We start from the raw sequence: 13,804 nt of genomic DNA, 5'->3' as shown, positions 1-13,804 counted from the left end.
TTTAGTAGCTTGCCTTCTTGGTACGTCTGTGGACCTATTCAATTTGATGGCTTGTCTTCTGAGTAAATCTTAACAATTGTTATCCTTCTGGTTAGGCCTGTAAAAATGTTCAATTGGCAACTAGTCTTCTTGATAGACCTGTAGAAATGTTCAATTGGCAACTAGCCTTGTGGCTAAGTCTGGGCCTATTGACTGCTGTTATAAAGCTAGTTTTGGCTTGAAGATGTGTTCAGTTAGCTATTAAGTTTTCTGAGTATTGTGGTGTTCAATTAGCAACTAGATGAAACCTTCTGGGTAAGCCTGTTGATGTGTTCAATTGATAACTAGCCTTCTGGGTAGGCCTTTAGATGTGTTCAATTGGTAATTAGCCTTCTGGGTAGGCTGTAGATGTGTTCAGTTGGTAACTAGCCTTCTGGGTAGGCTGTAGAGATGTTCAATTGGTAATTAGCCTTCTGGGTAGGCTGTAGATGTGTTTATTGGTAACTAGCCTTCTGGGTAGGCTGTAGATCTGGTCAATTGGTAATTAGCCTTCTGGGTAGGCTGTAGATGTGTTTAATTGGTAACTAGCCTTCTGGGTAGGCTGTAGATGTGTTCAATAGGTAACTAGCCTTCTGGGTAGGCTGTAGATGTGTTCAATTGGTAACTAGCCTTCTGGGTAGGCTGTAGATGTGTTTAATTGGTAACTAGCCTTCTGGGTAGGCTGTAGATGTGTTCAATTTGTAATTAGCCTTCTGGGTAGGCTGTAGATGTGTTCAATTGGTAACTAGCCTTCTGGGTAGGCTGTAGATGTGTTCAATTGGTAACTAGCCTTCTGGGTAAGCCTGTATATGTGTGCAATTGGAAATTGGGACTTCTGGCAAAGCCTCATCATCTCGGCTTTCTGTGTCAAGCACCAAAATAGAACTTGTGTTTTAAGATATGAACTATGTATTCTGTTTATCTTGCAACCATTGTGACATTCAAAACATAAGCAAAATTCCAGTAATTTACTTGGTTTCACTTGAAGCAAGATGCTTCATTTATGCGGACGAAAAGGTTCATTCACTAAACTGAATGAGAGTGTACTCCTTTTTACTACCATGGGAAATGTGTAAGCGCAATTGCAAACAGTTCCAGTAATTCTATTCAGAGTGTATTCAAAAACAATAATTACCCATCAAGAAATTACTTTACAATACATACCTTTGCCATGAGCCAAGGAATAGATGACACCACCATACGAGAAAAATGCATCATTCCAGTGAATCTGATGTCACTTTTTAGCGCGACTGAATGACGTTTCATTCACAGAAGATTCAAGTTCTGGGTCAAAAATGAAACACTACAAAGATGTCATGAATGCATCACAAATAACTTTGACAGAGAATTTTGTGTTCGTGTCCATATGATTTACCTGACCTATTGTGTGGCGATAGTATATATATATTTATAGTGAAGGAATTAATAAGTTGTAAAGATTGATTTACTTCATTCCTTAGATATGAGTTATTGTATAAGTTATGTAATGATCAATACATTCTGATGCTTCACATTTATGGAATCTATTAAAGTAAATTTCCACTTTTTAAAATGTACTTTATATTACATAAATACTAATTTTTAATTAAGATCCCTATAAACCAACTTCATGTGCAATTAAGTTTCAAATCATCTGTGTGTAATTTGAAATTACGAAAATTTAATGTTATGAAACTGTTTCCAGTAGAGGCAAAGCAAAAAAATCAAGAGGTTATGGTAAATTGCCATGAAATGAAGTTGGTTTAAAATAATGTGTAGATTTTAACTGTAATTTGTTATCTTGGTCATAATGGATTATTGATTTTATATTGCAGGTCGGACAAGAGAATGGTTCAGTATAGCAGAAGCCCATGCCAAGCTCTCCGATAAACCAATCCAACTACACTACCTTAGGGAACTCCTAGAGAAACCTATGGATATGGTCACATGACCCCCAGCTGGCCAATAGAAACCTAGTAATTATGCTGCTATATAAGTTAAATTTATATTTAGTTGTAGGGTATATCCCTCTTAACCTGTGATTCATGTACCACCCTGGAAAGTGCTATCCAGTGAAGGCTTAAAGAGTTGTCTGCCCTTTGTGGTGTTGCTATGGTGATTGTTGACTTGAATGATATTCATGGATTTTTCCTGAGCCGGCATTAGATACCTAACATGTATATATAAATACATGCGTTGGTCTCATAGAAAGTTCAAGGGGACCATTTACTTGTGCATCGTTTAATTTTGTGCATTGTAATAATTAATTTTATGACCTGTTGACGATTTTTATCAATGTGAATTATTGCAGTATTAATTGATATGAGTTGTTTGTAGATGTGTACTTTGTGTTGATGATTTGTCTTTCACTTTGATTCATGTGTATTTATTTGTTTGTATCATAAGTATAGAAAATTCTGTGACAACTGAGTTGTAGGAAAGGTTAGGTAAGCAAAGCCTAAACCATATTTTGCCAAAGTTCCTCTGCCATCCGTAATAAATATTCTAGGGTATTCAGGAGGTGCACCGTTTTAATGAAGACAAGACATTTAGACTACTGCTTACTGTATATGTTGAAAATTCTGATTTCCTCAGTTACGTGCAATTTGGATTATAACTTAATTAATAATTAAAATGACCATGATTTTAAAACTTCAGGTCTATGTTATGTAAGAGTCATTATGTGATTAGTTCGTGAGCATCCCTTTAGCAATACATTATACTTTTGCACGACTGAAATTATTGTAGAATTTCCTATTACATTGTTAAGATTTAATTTATTTTATTAATTGAAGTATTTTGATTTAGCATGTTCCTGATTTTTGTTGTGATATTATATTTATAAAATCATTGATTTCCACACCTTTTGTATACAAGCATCATCAAGTTTCTGTGTATGAATCTTTGTAATTACATGCATACACATTTGAAATATAAATTGTTACATAATAAGGCTATTCTTTAATTATTGAATGAATGATTCAATTATGTATTATCTAAAATTAACAAGAACACTGAAATTAAAAAAAAGTAAAGTTAATTTTTTAGGCAGAATCAGGGTTTGATTGACCTGATTTAGTGTTATACATTAATTATTCTGGTTACTGTATACCTGGTACAGGTATTTATATACCTGGTACAGGTATTTGATTTAATTTCTTTGATTTTAATGCCTAAATGGCTTTAGTATTTGTTTGTGCTATCAAGATCTGTCAGCGATGTATTCTAGTTGTTTGCTCACAAACATCACTAATCTAGGCGTGATAAGAAACTACATGTAGTTTTTAGCCCACCATCATCAGATGGTGGGCTATACAAATCGCTTTTTGTCCGTGGTCCGTCGTCCGTCCGTCAACATTTCCATTAAATCGCTACTAGTCCTAGAGTTCTGCATGGATTGTAACCAAATTTGGCCACAAACATCCTTGGGTGAAGGGGAACAGAACTTGTATAAATTTTTGCTCTGACATCCCGGGGGCAGGAGGGGCGGGGCCCAATTGGGGAATTAGAAGTAAATCTATAAATAGATACTTGTCCTAGAGTTCTGCCTGGAATGTTACCAAATTTGGCCACAAACATCCTTGGGGGAAAGGGAACAGAACTTGTATAAATTTTGGCTCTGACCCCCTAGGGGCAGGAGGGGTGGGGCCCAATAGGGGAATTAGAGGTCAATATTCAAATTCCTTCAGAAAAAAAATTAATGAACCTGTTGTCAGAACATAACTTGACATTATAAACCAGGTGAGCGATACAGGCCCTCTGGGCCTCTTGTTGTTATTGTAATAGATTTCAACTGTACATTTCAAATATGAAAGGTCATATTTTGAATTAAGCTTCATTTGATAAAAAGAGAAGAGATTTTAGCATGAAGAGAATCCATATCTATATATATATAGTGCCATAGTGTTAACATTTGTCTGTATCTAGATCTGAAGTTTATAGAATAAAGTTTTTTTCTCACATGTATGTGCTGACTATGATCTTGAAGTACTATTCAGGGTTTTTAGCTCACCTGGCCCAAAGGGCCGGTGAGCTTATGTCATGGTGCGGCGTCCGTCAACATTTCCTTTAAATCGCTACTAGTCCTAGAGTTCTACATGGATTCTGACCAAATTTGCCAAGAAACATTCTTGGGTGAAGGGGAACAGAGTTTGTATAAATTTTGGCTCTGACCCCCCCCCCCCCCCCAGGGGCAGGAGGGACGGGGCCCAATAGGGGAAATAGAGGTAAATCTTTTAAATTGCTACTTGTCCTAGAGTTCTGCATGGATTGTAACCAAATTTGGCCAGAAACATCATTTGGGAAAGGAGAACAGAGCTTGTATAAGTTTTGGCTCTGACCCCCTGGGGCAGGAGAGGCGGGGCCCAATAGGGGAAATAGAGGTAAATCCTTTATGCTACTAGTCCTAGAGTTCTACATGGATTGTAACCAAATTTGGCCACAAACATATAAATTTGGCTCTGACCCCCCAGGGGCAGGAGGGGCGTGGTCCAATAGGGGAAATAGAGGTAAATCCTTTAAATCGCTACTAGTCCTAGTTCTACATGGATTGTAACCAAATTTGGCCAGAAACATCATTGGGTGAAGGGGAACAGAGTTTGTATAAAATTTGGCTATGACCCCCCAGGGGCAGGAGAGGTGTGGCCCAATAGGGGAAATAGAGGTAAATCCTTTAAATTGCTACTAGTCATAGAGTTCTGCATGGATTATGACCAAATTTGGCCAGAAATATCATTGGGGAAAGGGGAACAGAGCTTGTATAAGTTTTGGTTCTGAACCCCCGGGGGCAGGAGGGGCAGGGCCCAATTGGGGACATAGAGGTAAATCCTTTAAATTGCTACTTGTCATAGAGTTCTATATGGATTGTAACCAAATTTGGCCAGAAACATCCTTGAGGAAAGGGGAATAGAGTTTGTATAAGTTTTGACCCTGACCCCCTTGGGGGAAGGATGTGTGGGGCTTGATAGGGAAATAAGGGGTAAATAATTAAATTCCTTTAGAAACGAAACAATGAATCTGTATTCAGTACATAACTTGGCATTACAAACCAGGTGAGCGATACAGGCCCTCTAGGTCTCTTGTTTGTTTTTAATTTATAAGATTAATTACTGTATATGAATGTACCTACCGCTATGTCTTGTGATATGTGGGTTGGGAGGAATTTGTTGCGGGTGGGGGGTTAATACATGGGTGGGGGTACATTGTTATACCATTTGGGGTGAGGGGGCGGGGTTACATGTACTTTGTGATTCTTTCCATATCCTTATAGGATTATATAACAATGATCAACTACATCTGGAATTCTTACGTAAATATTTACATCATTATTTGTAATCAAGGTTTTATTTTTCTAATCTCGGTTATGAAATCTGTCTATCTTCACATGTTTTTAGGTCACCTGAGACGAAGTCTCAAGTGACCTATTCTAATTGCCTTTTGTCCGTCATCGTGTGTCGTGCGTCGTATGTCCGTAAACAATTTACATTTTCGACTTCTTCTCCAAAACTGCTGAAGCAATTTCAATGAAATTTTGCACAAACCTTCTAAGGCATAAGGCCAATCAAAACTGTAAATTATTGGCCCCAACCCATAGGGCGCTATGGGAGGGGCCACAAGGGGTAAAATTGAGTAAAATTTCAAAAATCTTCTCTACTCACAGATGTGGTAGAATCAAATACTCTTCATAGATAGAAAGGTCTTTAGGTCCTTTACAAAAATTGTGAATTATGTGACCCTGGGGTCTCTAGTTTCCCCCTGGGGACGAGGTTAAGTCTACTATAGTTTCCATTGGGAAAACACATTTTTGAGCATTATTTGCTCAAAATTCATTGGAAACGAGTCAAACTTGGTTAGAATTATTAGCCTGAGAAAGCATTTTAACATCATATCCATATTGGTCCAGGCCAACCCTCTTGAGGCAGAGGGGCGGGGCCAAAAAAGGTCAAATAGGCTAAAAGTTCAAAAATATTCTTCTTAAATTTTGGAAATGGTAGAATCAAATACACTTTTTAGATGAAAAGGTCTTAAAGTTTGTTTTATAAAAATTGTAAATTATATGACCCTGGGGTCTCATGTTTCCCCTTGAGGAGGGGGTCAAGTTTACTATAGTTTATATAGGAAAAACACATTAATGAGCATTTTTTGCTCAATTTTCATAGGAAATGAGTCAAACTTGGTTAGAATTATTAGCCTGAGATAGCATTTTAATATCATATCCACATTGGTCCAGGCCTACCCCCTGGGGGCAGAGGGGCGGGGCTAAAAAAGGGTCAAATAGGCTAAAACTTCAAAAATCTTCTAAAATTCTGGAAATAGTAGAATCAAATAATTATAGATGGAAAGCTAGGTCTTAAGGTGTTTTATAAAAATTGTGAATTATATGACCTTGGGGTCTCACGTTACCCTCTGGGTAGGGGTCAAGTTCACTTAAGTTTATATAGGAAAAACATATTTGTGAACATTACTTGCCCAATTTTCATAGGAAATTAGTCAAACTTGACTAGAATTATTAGCCTAAGATATAGCATTTTAACATCCATATCCGTCTTCGATGACCCCTTGGGGGACCAGAGGGGCAGGACCAAACAGGGTCAAAATGATAAAAATTTCAAAAAATACCTCTAAGTTCTCAGGTTTGATGGAAGCAAATACTCGTCATAGTCTAAAAAGACAAATTTATAAATCACTGACCAACTTCAAGGCCCAGCATATAGTGTTTATATGTCTTTAATATGTTTCATTATATATTCTAACTCAGGTGACCGTTAAGGCCCTTGGGCCTCTTGTGTATTTATCCAATCCCTATCATCAGATCTGTCTATCATGTCATGATTTATTATTTGATATATAGCCAGATGCTGATATCTTTAGGTGTCATTCTTGCTCTGTCATGTTTGATATTTCAACAAATTTGATTCTGATTGAAGAATGTATACTTAGATTATAAACTTGCTTCATCAGTGCACTCATATCCCCTACCTGATCAATCTATAAATCATAAATTGTATTCAAGTAGATACACACAGACAAATAACTTTATTTGGACAAATATTTTTGTCCATCAGACTAGTTATTTTAATTGCCTTTTGTCCGTCGTTGTTTGTGTCTTTCGTTGTGAGTCGTATGTACATGTCCATAAACAATTTACATTTTTGACTTCTTCTCCAAAACTGCAGAAGCAATTTCAATGAAAGTTTGCACAAACCTTCTAAGGCATAAGGCCAATCAAAACTTTAAATTATTATTATGGCCCCCAACCCCTAGGGGGCTATGGGAGGGGCCACAAGGGGTAAAATTGACTGAAATTTTTTAAATCTTCTTCTCCACTCACACATGAGGTAGAATCAAATACTCTTCATAGATAGGATGGTCTTACGTCCTTTACAAAAATTGTGAATAATTTGACCCTAGGGTCCCACATTTACCCCTGGGGAGGGGGTCAAGTTTACTATAGTTTATATAGGAAAAACACTTTTAGGGGCATTAATTGCTCAATTTTCATAGGAAATGAGTCAAACTTGATTATTAGCTTGAGATAGCATGTTAACATTATATCCATATTGGTCCTGGCCAACCCCCTTGAGACCAGAGGGGTAGGGTAAAAATGATTAAAAATTTTAAAAAATCTTCTTAATTCACAGATTTGATGGAACCAAAATTAAAAAAGCCAAATTTATAAAATCACTGACTGACTTCAAGAGCCTGAAAGACCAATTGTTTTTAAATGTCTTGTTTCATTCTATATTCAAACTCAGGTGCCCTTTAAGGCCCATGGACCTCATGTTAATCAATGTTACCCATCTCTATAGAATGTATGTGTGATTGTATCATTAGTGATTTTGTATACATTCCTTGGTTGATCCCAGAGCTTTACTAGGGGACGGGGAGAGAACTCAGTCAAACCCTGCATGTCAAACATCCACAATCGTGTAGACCGACTTATTGGTTTTTTTCTATCCCACATTACCTATGTGTTACGTTTTTCACATAAATATGAATTCACACGTCATATTTTATTCATATGAAGAGAAAGCAGATAAAATACACTTCTTTCTTTAAAAATGTTTTCATAGAGTTCTTTATACGTTTACATCTCTATGAGAAAAACAATATGAAATTTGAAAAAAGAAGACATAAGTATGATGTAAAAAAAAGAATGTCATTGACGTGACATGTGTATCATTTAAAATTTAAATCATCATTTTGGATATGGCTCTTTAACCATAACTTTCTTCTCTTCAATTATTTCATTGCTTTTTTTACTGGCCTGTTATTAATTGTCAAACACTTGACCCACACACTTCAACTTGTTCAGTCAGGATTCCATTCCCTATAATAAGAGCCTGTCTACCTTCGGTCAGAGGTATTAAATATATGTTCTATAAAAGTCTCCCTTGTCATAACATGTTGATTATTTTATATTCAAGAACTTTTATTTTATTGCAAAACATTCAGTGTAGTTTCATAAAAACTTATGTTACACATAATCATTTAAGGACCCAAAATGAAACTACAGAAAGTAGGTAATATTTCAGGCATCTGGAGTATAATTTCTATACAACAAGTAAAGTACAGTTTATCTGTTTCTCCTCTTCACATCATTTCCATAGTCAGGTGCTGCTGTGTGTTTACTGCCTATGTTGTGATTAACTCATTTCATTATTTAAAACATGTATCTTATATTGGCACTCTCTATACCGTACTCCATATTTTTATATTCTCCAAGTCGATATTCCTTCCTGATGGAATGAAGACATCAATACTCTAAAACAAACAAATTTGGTGTTTTTATGCCTCGTGACTTTTTCACAGCAAGTCAATTTAGCAATTACCGTATTTGACCCAATAAGTGGCCAGGGCGCATAAAAAGATTTAAGAAAATAATGTGGCGCTTAGTGGAACGAAATTTGGACTGGCCTCTCTTAATTTATTTGAAAAAGAAATTTGATAAAGGAACCTACACAGGTTTTCATATTTTCAGTCTGCATTTAAATTGAGGTAATTGAAATTGAAGCTTCAAAAAGAGGGAGAGGCACTTTTAAAGGTGGGGAAGCTAATTGGATTGTAAATGGTAACAGTTGAAAAGTTTTGATGTACTTGTATTAAAAAAATTGCAACTATATAGTAAACTGCAGTTGCCTGCAAAATGCACAAAATGTAAATTAGTTTACTATACATGCATCTAGTCAGGGAGTGTCCAAATTTATCTACTTTCAGAGTTTCCATTTCTACATATCATCTTCATTATTATTTTACATGTAACTATAGTGTGATGAATATTATCTGGAAAAAAAATATGGGACATACAAAAATATAAATAGATGCATTTGTTTTTTTAACAAAAAATGTGATTAAAACTATGTTAGTCGATACAATTTGCTTGTGTAATATTACTAGAAGGAAATTTGTATATGATAATTGTATGGTAATTCATATAGATCTACTTGTGTGAAATTATTGTCAAATAAGAGATTGTTGTATCATATTAAATAAAGGGTTCAAATTTCATCGGAACTGTAGAGGGTGTAAAGGTCATCAGGACTTTTTATAGAAGGTGACAAGGTCATCAGAACTACATAGGATGCAGAGGCCATCAGAACATGAGATTTTGATAGGATATTCCTAATTGTATTGATAAGGTTGAGATAGAACATTGGATGAACTTGCTGTTGCACTTGCTCACTTTAAATTTAATGAAAATTTGTATATTTGGTTGAGACAATCGAATGTTTTATTTGAAATAGATGTACTTTTGATATATTACATGTTGCCATTAAAACCAAGAATGTACAAAAATGAAGCGAATCTATACAAACAGGTGTTAACAAGACAATGCTATAGTGTTGTACTGATAAACAATAGAGAGGGGGAGGGGGATTTCATTGTCAATGTCATGTGTGAACCTAAACCTTAAACTATTACTGAATGTATTTTTGTATCAAATGAAATTCTCTTTCTATGATGTTTAAAGTGTGAGAATTGAGAAGAAAAATAAATTACAAGAAAATTTCAATGTGAAGTCTAATGCGAAATTTTCATCAAACTCAATTACTGTCTTATGTTGTTACTGTTCAATTCGATTGGGTACACTCACTTATGGTGGCACTGTTTAGTTCAATAGGGTACACCCACTTTTGATGGGGTACACCCACTAATGGTTTCACTGTCCAATTTGATGGTGTACACCTACTTATGGTGTCACTGTTCCATTTGATGGTGTACACCCACTAATGGTGTCACTGTTCAATTTGATGGTGTACACCCATTAATGGTGTCACTGTTCAATTTGATGGTGTACACCCACTTATGGTGTCACTGTTCAATTTGATGGTGTACACCCACTAATGGTGTCAATGTTCAATTTAATGGTGTACACCCACTTATGGTGTCACTGTTCAATTTGATGGTGTACACCCACTAATGGTGTCACTGTTCAATTTGATGGTGTACACCCATTAATGGTGTCACTGATCAATTTGGTGGTAAACACCCACTAATACTGTTGCTGTTCAATTTGATGGTGTACACCCATTAATGGTGTCACTGATCAATTTGATGGTGTACACCCACTAATGGTGTCACTGTTCAATTTGATGGGATACACCCACTAATGGTGTCTCTGTTCAATTTGATGGGGTACACCCACTAATGGTGTTGCTTTTCAATTTGATGGTGTACACCCATTAATGGTGTCACTGATCAATTTGATGGTGTACACCCACTAATGGTGTCACTGTTCAATTTGATGGGATACCCACTAATGGTGTCTCTGTTCAATTTGATGGGGTACGCCCATTAATGGTGTCACTGTTCAATTTGATGGTGTACACCCACTAATGGTTTCACTGTTCAATTTGATGGGGTACACTCACTAATGGTGGCACTGTTCAATTCGATAGGGTACACCCACTTTTGATGGCGCTTCAATTTGATGGGGTACACCCACTAATGGTTTCACTGTCCAATTTGATGGTGTACACCGACTTATGGTGGCACTGTTCAATTTGATGGTGTACACCCATTAATGGTGTCACTGTTCAATTTGATGGTGTACACCCACTAATGGTGTCACTGTTCAATTTGATGGTGTACACCCACTAATGGTGTTGCTGATCAATTTGATGGTTACACCCACTAATGGTGTCACTGTTCAATTTGATGGGATACACCCACTAATGGTGTCTCTGTTCAATTTGATGGGGTACACCCATTAATGGTGTCACTGTTCAATTTGATGGTGTACACCCACTAATGGTGTCACTGTTCAATTTGATGGTGTACACCCACTCATGGTGTCACTGTTCAACTTTAAATCACCACCTGTAAAAGGTCACCCATATTTCCTCCATTGACTCCATGGTCAATTGCGCCAAAATTCACAGCATGTTATAATTGACAACACTTAACCAAAACAAACTTCTGTGAAGTGCTTCCAGAAAAATATGCTGACCACTACGCTTTTGTGTCTTTGATGTTTGTAGACAGAAATATTTAATGGTGAGCTCTCGCATGTTGTACGTTTATAACCTGCTTAGCCATGGGAGGAATGCCTGAGAATTTGGCTGTGTACACCAGCATTTAGGTCGGACACTACACCAGCATATGTGGTGACATTAAGGATTCAGAATTAGATTAACATTATTTTTACACGATAAGCTTTCGGAATAGCCTCGTCGGTTACCCACGTTAATCAGCCTACAGTCGTATATAAATGGTTAGACACGGGGTTTCCGAGTGTGTGGGAATAGTCTCAGCACCCATTATTAACTGTTTCAAAATATAGAACAAAATAACAAACAAATCAAGATATAGTACATGTACATATATAACTACAAGGAAACCATAACCGGAAAATGAACTTCATCAACTTATTATTGTTGATTCAGTGGGTCCGATGAAGAGGAGTTCCTGCATTGAAAACTGATATATCTACGAGTATATATCGAACTGATCTCACTACCAGTACACTCTTGTACACTGTAATCAGCAAAGTCAAATTGTTCTCTCCTATGAGCTATTAGATTTGAGTTTGAAATCTATCAACTGTCACGCATTGAATTCATAATATATTATTTTACTATATGAATATTATTATTACTATTATGAATCTATGTAATATTCCAATATTTGTCGATCACTCTCCTTATATGGATTGATACGTTGCAATTGATAAATACATGTTATTTTCACCTATAGGTCGAAAGGCCTACGGAATAAAAACGAATGAATGAATGAATATCCTTTATCAAAATATTGGTAATAACGTAATTCTCAGGGGGGAAAACTTCACAAATAGTGTACACATTGCTAAAATTGTAGAAGCATTGCATAACTACGTACTTCAACCATTTCTGAACGAGACAAAAAGAGAATCTTGAATTTTGTGATTTCTGCTTCAAACTCTTTGAGAGGAAATCCGAGAATTCACATCTCAATTCGAATTTGGAAAATAAGAATTGACAGGAACACCAATTAAACAGTTGTAATAAAACAATGTAAACACCGTACCATCCCGGTCATGTCACGGTTTGGGTTCGTGCTGACGGACTTGGTTGCAGAAAGAATGACGTCAACATCCCATCCAGACCAACATGTGGCCCACAGACATTTCACGTAAAAGGTGCACTACTACACCTGTATGTAGTCTACCTAGCGGGGGCTGACCAGATGTCTGTTAGTAATATACAGACATATTACATAAAACCCAACACTCACTATGGTTAATGATCATCTGTTTCCAGATAGGTATACAGCTTCCTGATTTTGATGGCAGACATTCGCTCTTTCTCTCTACCTACAGATCCAGGTGTACTTCCAGCAGAGACCATGATGAGAACAACAGCGTACTCCTGTCATCCAAGGCAATGAAAACCTCCAGTATACAGAAAACACATTAAAATTCAACAAAATGCTAAGTCAGAAAAAACAATGTCTGCAAGTAATTTTTGGATATAAAACTGAAAATAACTCTTTTACCGTCTGTTTCAACATGTGGTAGTCTTTGGTTTTTAAATCAGTATGACTCCTCAGCAACATATGCTTTTCTTGTGCAATCCAGTGACTATCAAAGAACTAAATTGTGTTCTTACCGGATTCGTTTTGATAGTACACTCGGCTTTGTAATGAATCAATATCGGTTATCCTTAGCGGGTCATTGGAGACGGTTTCCCTGACTTTAGTCACCCATTGTCTAAAATGAATCGCCCAACACTTTTATGGATGTTTTACCTATAATTTGTGCAGTAAAACTTAATTGCTGCTTCGAAAGGCTTCTGCGGAAGCCGTGATGGGACATATTGACTAGAAAAACTATAAACGAGTGAAAAATATTGCGAGAAGAGAAGTATTTTTTTCATTTTCGATTCCACGAGCTAGTGGAGATTTTCTTTATTAGTATATAAAGTGGTAATACAAATCCCACCTTCCTCGCTCTTTTTCAACCCCCTTAGATCTTGGTCACTCTTTATCTCTCTCTGTCAGACTATCTCATCCTTCTTTGTCACACTCACACAATATTCCCTCCATCTCCGTGTATGGCAAAAGGGGTCGAATGTTAAAATAGCGAATTATGGCATAGTTAAAAATTTCAAAATTGGCTAAAAAAGAATGTTCCTAACCACCGACAACAAATTGAAGGAAATAGTTGATATTTTGTTAAAAGTACAAAAACGGACGTTCCGCAAGGGTCAGTTTTCGGTCCATTACTAATTATTCTGTAAACTAATATAACATTACCGTTAATAATGTTAGGATATTACCGTCCTCTCGAATCAGCAAAACAATAGAATCTTTTTTCCCACTCATTTTC

At 36.4% G+C, this 13,804-nt stretch overlaps 1 protein-coding gene across 2 annotated transcripts in view; it reads left to right on the top strand.

The window, feature by feature from the left end:
- The window catches only part of LOC138325868 (diphosphoinositol polyphosphate phosphohydrolase 2-like), a 46,351-nt gene extending 33,470 nt beyond the window's left edge, over nt 1-12,881 (top strand). Inside the window, exons 4-5 of one of the 2 annotated variants that reach the window (XM_069271847.1) lie at nt 1,833-1,973; nt 12,797-12,881. In XM_069271847.1, coding sequence (XP_069127948.1) covers nt 1,833-1,948 — 116 coding nt within the window. In that variant the 3' untranslated portion in view covers nt 1,949-1,973; nt 12,797-12,881. Of the gene's footprint in view, nt 1-1,832; nt 3,960-12,796 lie in introns of those variants that run through there. The other variant, XM_069271846.1, reaches the window with a different exon arrangement.
- The last annotated feature ends 923 nt before the right edge of the window (nt 12,882-13,804 follow it).

This window comes from Argopecten irradians, chromosome 6, assembly GCF_041381155.1.
Source record: "Argopecten irradians isolate NY chromosome 6, Ai_NY, whole genome shotgun sequence".
Taxonomy (NCBI): Eukaryota; Metazoa; Mollusca; class Bivalvia; order Pectinida; family Pectinidae; genus Argopecten; species Argopecten irradians.
Note: the sequence above shows the minus strand (reverse complement) of the source record. Positions and strands in the feature narration are given on the sequence as shown.